This window comes from Anabrus simplex, chromosome 3 (genome assembly GCF_040414725.1).
Source record: "Anabrus simplex isolate iqAnaSimp1 chromosome 3, ASM4041472v1, whole genome shotgun sequence".
NCBI lineage: Eukaryota > Metazoa > Arthropoda > Insecta > Orthoptera > Tettigoniidae > Anabrus > Anabrus simplex.
In genome coordinates, this window is record NC_090267.1 from 295,457,231 (window position 1) to 295,464,348 (window position 7,118).

Genomic DNA, 7,118 nt, shown 5'->3' on the forward strand with positions numbered 1-7,118 from the left:
CCCTTGAATACTTATTTATTTTTTTTATGTTGCATACGAATACCTTGCCATTTTCTGACAAACTGTGAAATCAGCAATGTAAGAGACTTTGCATAGAGTTGCAGGTAGTTCAGTGACTGCATAAATCTTTAGTCCATTGTTTTTTGAATTACATAAATTTTACGTTTTCATGACTGCATTACTTGAAATAAACTGTCAGCTTATTAGGTCATGCTGGGTGCATATAGTACATGTCAAGGAGATGTTCAGTACAGAACAAAAATGGTCAAATGCGCTTGGTAATCAAACCTTCAACCTTCAGATTTCATCTTTATCGATTGAGCTGTGGTGTCCTAGGTTGTATTTGTTCTCTTTTTCTTCTTTACTTCTTAGTTTCTCTCAGTTGGTGATTTGATGGTAATAAAATGGCTTAAATGGGCCTAACATCTAGATCATCGGCCCTAGATCGGTGATACAATTTACACTCATTTGTTTCTGACTACTAACAAGTGACTCTACTTGTATGTTTATTTCATCAATGGCGGAAGTATCATCTAAAGGAGGTCTCAGAATTTCTTGATTATAAATAATATTGTCCTTTGTGTTATTTTTCTTCTTTGTGGCCATAATAGAGCGAGTCTAGGAACTGGATATTTTCAGCGACTTACATCTTTTTGTTTATGAGTCAAAAAGGTAATGTACACTGGAGGCACTTTGTAGGAGTATTATAATATTGTTGCACTTATACTGAAATCATATTGCAGGAAATGCAAATTGTAGACCTTACCATGGTACTTTGAAAACAGAGAGATTTGTGCTTGTCACCCTGCCTGGAAATGGAAAATCATCATTTCTCTCTCAGTATTGGATCTACATGAAACAGATGGAAAATAATACCTTCTTGAGAAATGTCTCGTGTACCATTTGGGCTGCTACAAACTTTCTATTTATTGAAAAGTTTTTTTCTATTTATTGAAAAGTTTTAAATCACATTTGCTTCTTGCTTCTCTAATGTTAACTCAACCAAATTATATCTCAGTTAACATCAGTTAGTCGCACCCGGAGGTTTCATCTGGGCCTGTTATACCTTTTTATTTTTGCTTATTTTTTTTATTTATTTTTTTTTATTTTTTTATTTTGCACGACATAATTTGTTACCTTCAACTGGTGAAGCTATCTGCCCCTATGCCTTCCTCCTCATTCATTTTGAATCACCCTTTGTGAAATGTGTCGTCACAGCTCATCTGCTATGGCAGGGAAGGGATATTTCTGAGACAGTTGTCTAAGCCCAGACCTTGACTTGTCGCTTATTACGCGAGCAAGTCGTTGGACCTCCTTAAGATAGCGGAGAGCAACATCAACGCCACATGTTAGGGTGGCCGAGGAATAAAAAAGGCTTTCTGGTGGGCGTGGGTACATATCCCAATTCTGACGCAGCATTTTTTCTTGGATACACGGTAATTCTATACCAATACTTGAGTTGGATCTTATTACGCCAGCAAGTCGTTGCGTCTGCTTAAGTTAGCGTAGGGCAACTGCAAGAGCTCATGCAAGGTTGGGCGAGCGGTCTAAGGCACGGCGTTCAGATCGCTGTCCATTTCTGTGAGCAAAGGTTCGAATCCGGCTCCTGACATCGCTTTTCTTCTTTGATACCTGATAGTGAATTAATCGACTCTGAATTCATCACCCATACTAGACTTGCAGCTTATTGGGAGAACAAGTCGTTGGTGTTTGCTTAGGGAAAGCGGAAAGCAACGTCAACAGCACAAGTCAGGGTGGCAGTATACTGTTCTCTGGCCGCAGTACACTTCTTTTTTCGTTGGTTCGAATCGTCCCTCTGACACAGCTTTTTTTCTTGTATACCGGTTACTGGCTACCTCCTCTCTGAATTCTACACCAATACTTGTAGCTTATTTTCTGTATGTGTCATTTTATTTTCTTTATTACGTGTTTACAGTTGTGGTTTACTGCCAAAAGCCATTTGTAAGTAAACATTTTATATGTTGTAGGATCTATTTTAAGAAAACATACCTGTAAGTCATTGCACTTTTTAGGACCATGTGATAAGACTGAACAGCTAATAAGGATTTATTTTTCTTTACTGAATCTTTCTTTGAATCTTATGCATAACCGACTTGGCATGTATTGGCATTATTTAAAGTCTTTCTCTTGTAAGTCTCACCATAACAGCATTTTTGTTATATTTTTTTATAGCAACTGGATTCACAAAAGGAGAAACGAATAAAAAACTTATTCGAAAGAATTCCACTTGAATCAGATGTTTGAGGTTTCTTGGTTAAGCATGAAATGTTTTAGAATTGAGTGATATCCCTTCAAGAAGCAAACAATGTGAACTTGTCATTGTTCCAATTTTCAACCTAAACAGGGGTAGAAGGGGATTTATGTTCGGCAAGAGATGGCCTCTATCACTCCTCTTTGCCCTCAAGTATTGGAGCAATAAATGCCTATATAATTTTCCTGGCAAACAGAAAAGATGACATGAACCAGGAGGGCACTTCTGAAAACTTTGTCTCATGAACTCTGCCTGGATTATTGGAAAATCCGTCACTCGTTACCCTACATTCCATGACAGCTGAAGACAAAAATAAAGATACTTGCTGGAATTGAAGATGAACCACTGTGCCCTGGAAACTCGGACCAAGGAACTGGGCGCTGCGCTTTTTGTACCTACAGACAGAACAGATCTTCAGGAGTGTTGTGAATATCGAGCTGAATAATCCTATGCACAGATCATCGAGTGGCATACTATGTGGATTATGCAAACAACGGGGACTCTCAAGAAGATGAGAATTTCAATGTATGAAATGAAATACCTTCATACATGACTGAATCAGTGACCACGTTGCGAACATTCTTGCTTTTTTTTTTTTAAGTGCGGAAGTTGAATGGTTCAATTTTGGACACAAAGTTCGGCAAGTGTACATTATTTTCAGTTAATTTAGAACAAACTACCAGAATGTTTTCTCACCGTTTTCAGTTATACAGATTGTTTTATAGTTTTACTTTTCTTGCCATTTTTTGCTCAGATGACCTCTTAGTTTTCTTTTCTAAACTTATGTTCACTTTCAGCATTTTTATTTTGACACTTTTATGGTGATATTTTTGGTATGGGATAAACCCCATTGTTATAACATTCTAATAAATGGTTCATGTCCTATATTAGCATACTGTACTTTTTTATCTTAAATAAATCACGTAAGAATATATTAGTTTGCTTTAAAACTGACCACCCAGCATTAAAAGGAACACTAACATTTTCTGCTAAATAAGATGAACTATAGGATGAAAACACAACTCTTTCTTGAACCCGGAGATTTCCTCCTTGCGCGACTATTAGTGCAATAATTCTCATGCGACTTTTTAAAGGTTTAACTGATACCTAGCGGTGAGACTGTAAACTGAGCGAGTCCTTTTATTGTGATCAAAACATAAGAACCTTTCCAGGCCTTATGTATCTCTTGGACAATGTTCGAACTATACAAAAAATTATCAGATTGTCCCAAGGCAAGCCACTGTTCTACGTCACTCACTTTGATCACTATAGATTCATATGCTGAAAATTTCATCAACAAATGACCTGTCATTGTGGGTTTTTTTCTATTATATGTTTTTGTCCCTCTGTGCATGGCTTGATTTGTCACTTCTTTGTTCCTAGTCTTTTACCACCTATATTCACCTTAATTTTTTGTCTCTCCCATTTTACTATGCTTATTTGGCTTTTTTTTTTAATATCCTACATTTCCCACATCAGGACTGAATTTCTATTTGAGTATTCGGGAGATAGTGTGTTCGAACCTCACTGTCGGCAGTACTGAAGATGGTTTTCTGTGGTTTTCCATTTTCACACCAGGCAAATGCTGGGGCTGTGCCTTAATTAAGGCCTCGGACACTTCCTTCCCACTCCTAGCCCTTTCCTGTCCCATCATCGCCATAAGACCTATGCGACGTAAAGCAACTTGTAAATTGTATCCATCAAGTTGTCCTTTCAATAAGTGTTGAAGCCCACCCTCCTGATGAAATTACAAAGCAGGGAGAAGCTCATCGAGAGCTGAGAATAAATGGAAATAGAAGAACAAGAATCGATTAGGAGAGATCCTATCAACGTAAAGACATCAGTGTATGAAAATGTAGACATCGTCCTTGGTTCTTTTGAGTTTCCATGTTTGTTCTACTCTCCTCTTTCTGTTGCTACCTCTTCCAATGCTGTCATATCATTGTGTTTTTCCTATTACATGTTCCTATTAGTGTTCCTGCCATTCTGTACATGATTTGACCTGTCACATGTTTGTTCCTTTCTATTAGAATTTGTTGAAAATATATTTAAAGCACTGCGAATGTTTACAAAAATCATGAGGGATGTCATTTTAAAATTAAGGGCTCCTGTTTATATATATATATTTAACAAATCCCATATGTGTATACTTACTCCTAATGTGATACCTTTGCAAACAAATATTCTAAGGCTCCTTCCCCGAGATTTGTGTTTAATATTTTTTGTTCCTTTTTTACTGATTATAGTTTCATTAATTTATTTTTTCAGCTGGCATATGACTATAAGTTTGACATAGAGGACGATCAGCATAAGATCCCATGCAACTGTGGTGCGCCCAACTGTCGGAAATGGATGAATTAATGCATCATACTATTGTGGAAGTAATCTACATTCCTAAAAACGTTTTACCCACCGCAAGTATATGTGTGCCATTTAGAGACCAAATATCAATAGAAAGCATTATAAATGCTTGGCCTCTCTAAATTTTGAAGATACTTCTGTTACTTTTTTGAGGCCTTCCTTTGATGAGCATTATTTTTACACTGTCTTTAGCATAGTCAAGGAAAGTTGAAATATCTGTGAGAAGATGGAAATGACTTTAAGACTGCCCCATTTTCTTTCAGTTATGGCAATTGTCTGAGAAAAAAGAGATTTTAATGGAAAATAATAATGCCATATTTAAAAGTTTCAGTTTCTTTGCAAGCTCATGAAGGGTCCAAAAATGTTGCACAGTGCATTGAAAGAAATAGTTAAATAGAGCTACTTCAAGGATAGTTTTTTAGTAAAGGGTGGTCAGAAACAATGTGAACCGGGTATGTGAGCGTTAGTGTTGGTCATGCTTATTAATAATTTAATATCTTGCACCGTTGTCATTTTATGCTAAACTTAGCCAATCAGCTTGCTTCGCGAGCGAATTCAAACAGACTTTGTGTGGCACTGTTGCTAAATCTGCACGACGACTTAAGAGCAGCTTGAGAGCCATGCCGAGAAATCAGCATCAAACACAAATGCACCGTGGGTTTCAGCCAGTGTCACCGAAGCGTTTCTGCTTTGGCGCGATCCTGTCAGCTCGGAGGTCTGTATTCAAACCCATCCCCTGGGAAAGGTATATTCTTTGTCTGGTGTTAAGCCTCATATAGAATTAGCAACAGCACCATGCAAAGCCCATTTGAATTCGTCCGCAAAGTCATCTGATTGGCTAACTTCAGCAACTGATAAAATGACAACGGTGCGAGATGTCGAATTATTTCTTTCGAATTATTTATCAGCGTGGCTAACCCGCTGACGCTGATATACCTGGTTCACGTTGATTCCGATCACCCTGTGTATGCTTCCTTTTTTTCTCAGTCAACTGCTGGAATTAAGTGCAAGTTAATAGTTTTGTCCAATAGTTATGTTTGCATATGTGATGTTTCTGTGTTATTCATTCATTATAGTGGAAATATGGAAGGTCATTCTTCGTTTGAAATATCAGGTTTTTGTAGAGATAACTCCTAAATTTCCTCACTACGTGTACAGTGTATCCCTGTTTGTTTTGTGAGTCTCTTTACCCAGTATTGTAATGTACTATATAGTATAATATATTACTATATCATTATGACAAGCTTGTTATAAAAGTACTGATGCTGTGTGCACATTCTTATGAGTCAGTGTTAGTCAACATAGGGAGGAAAATTGGATGATTACCTAGTTGTACTTCCTCTTAAAACAAAAATCACCTGCGCCACTTAGAGAGGAAATTTGATAACAAATAAAGTAACAGGTCACAATTGTAGAATATAATAGAAATAGTGCCAGAATGGCAACACTTCTCAGAGGAATATTATTTTTGACATATACCTTCATCACCAACAAATCCACGTTCTTTCTTATCAGTTGTCATGAAAACTGCTAGTTGCAATATTTAACTGATTTTATTTATTTATTTATTTACATATTTTACGCCCACATTGGAGCACTGAAATCAATACATTTGAGTTAATTTCTTCTTCTTCTTCTCCCAGAACTTTTTCATCCTCTCCGACCTGGAAGCCCTTTGTGTGTCCGATATAGTATATTGTTTCCGTTCAACTGCTTTTAGTTTGAGACTTATGCTTTTGTTCTTCAAAATCCTCTTCTCTTTTCTGTCTTTGATTTGTTGCCGAGTTATACCCAATTCTTCCAAATAACTGATTTTATTGTAAATGATTTAATAACCATCATAAATTTTAACTTTCTTGTTATCATTTTTAGATAATTTTTGATAGTAGACTAAATTCCAAGTTAACTTCAGCAACAACTATAAACCCACTTTCGCTGGTCTGAGTAGCTCATACGGTAGAGCGCTGGCCTTCTGAGCCCAACTTCGCAGGTTCAATCCCGGTTCAGTCTGGTGGTATTTAAAGGTGTTCAAATACATCAGCCTTACGTCAGTAGATGTATTGGCATGTTAAAGAACTCCGGCACCTTGGCGTCTCCGAAAACTATAAAAGTAGTAAGTGGGACATGAAATCAATAACATAATAAACCAACTTTTAGGTTTATATCCGAGTTCAATAGTTTGTCACCGGGCGAGTTGGTTATGCAGTTAGGAGCGCTCAGCTGTGAGCTTGCATCCGGGAGATAGTGGGTTCGAACCCCACTGTTGGCAGCCCTGAAGATGGTTTTCCGTGGTTTCCCATTTTCACACCAGGCAAATGCTGGGGCAGTACTTTAACTAAGGCCACAGCCACTTCTTTCCCATTCCTAAGCCTTTCCTCTCCCATTGTCGCCATAAGACCTATCTGTGTCGGTGCGATGTAAAGCAAATAGCAATAGTTTGTCATCCACTTTGGAGTATTTTACCCTTAGAGAACATGGTAATCAT

At 37.4% G+C, this 7,118-nt stretch overlaps 1 protein-coding gene across 1 annotated transcript in view; it reads left to right on the forward strand.

The window, feature by feature from the left end:
• The window catches only part of LOC136866781 (histone-lysine N-methyltransferase 2C-like), an 811,555-nt gene extending 806,171 nt beyond the window's left edge, over positions 1 to 5,384 (forward strand). Inside the window, 1 exon segment of the mRNA XM_067143888.2 lies at positions 4,541 to 5,384. Coding sequence (XP_066999989.2) covers positions 4,541 to 4,633 — 93 coding nt within the window. The 3' untranslated portion in view covers positions 4,634 to 5,384.
• The last annotated feature ends 1,734 nt before the right edge of the window (positions 5,385 to 7,118 follow it).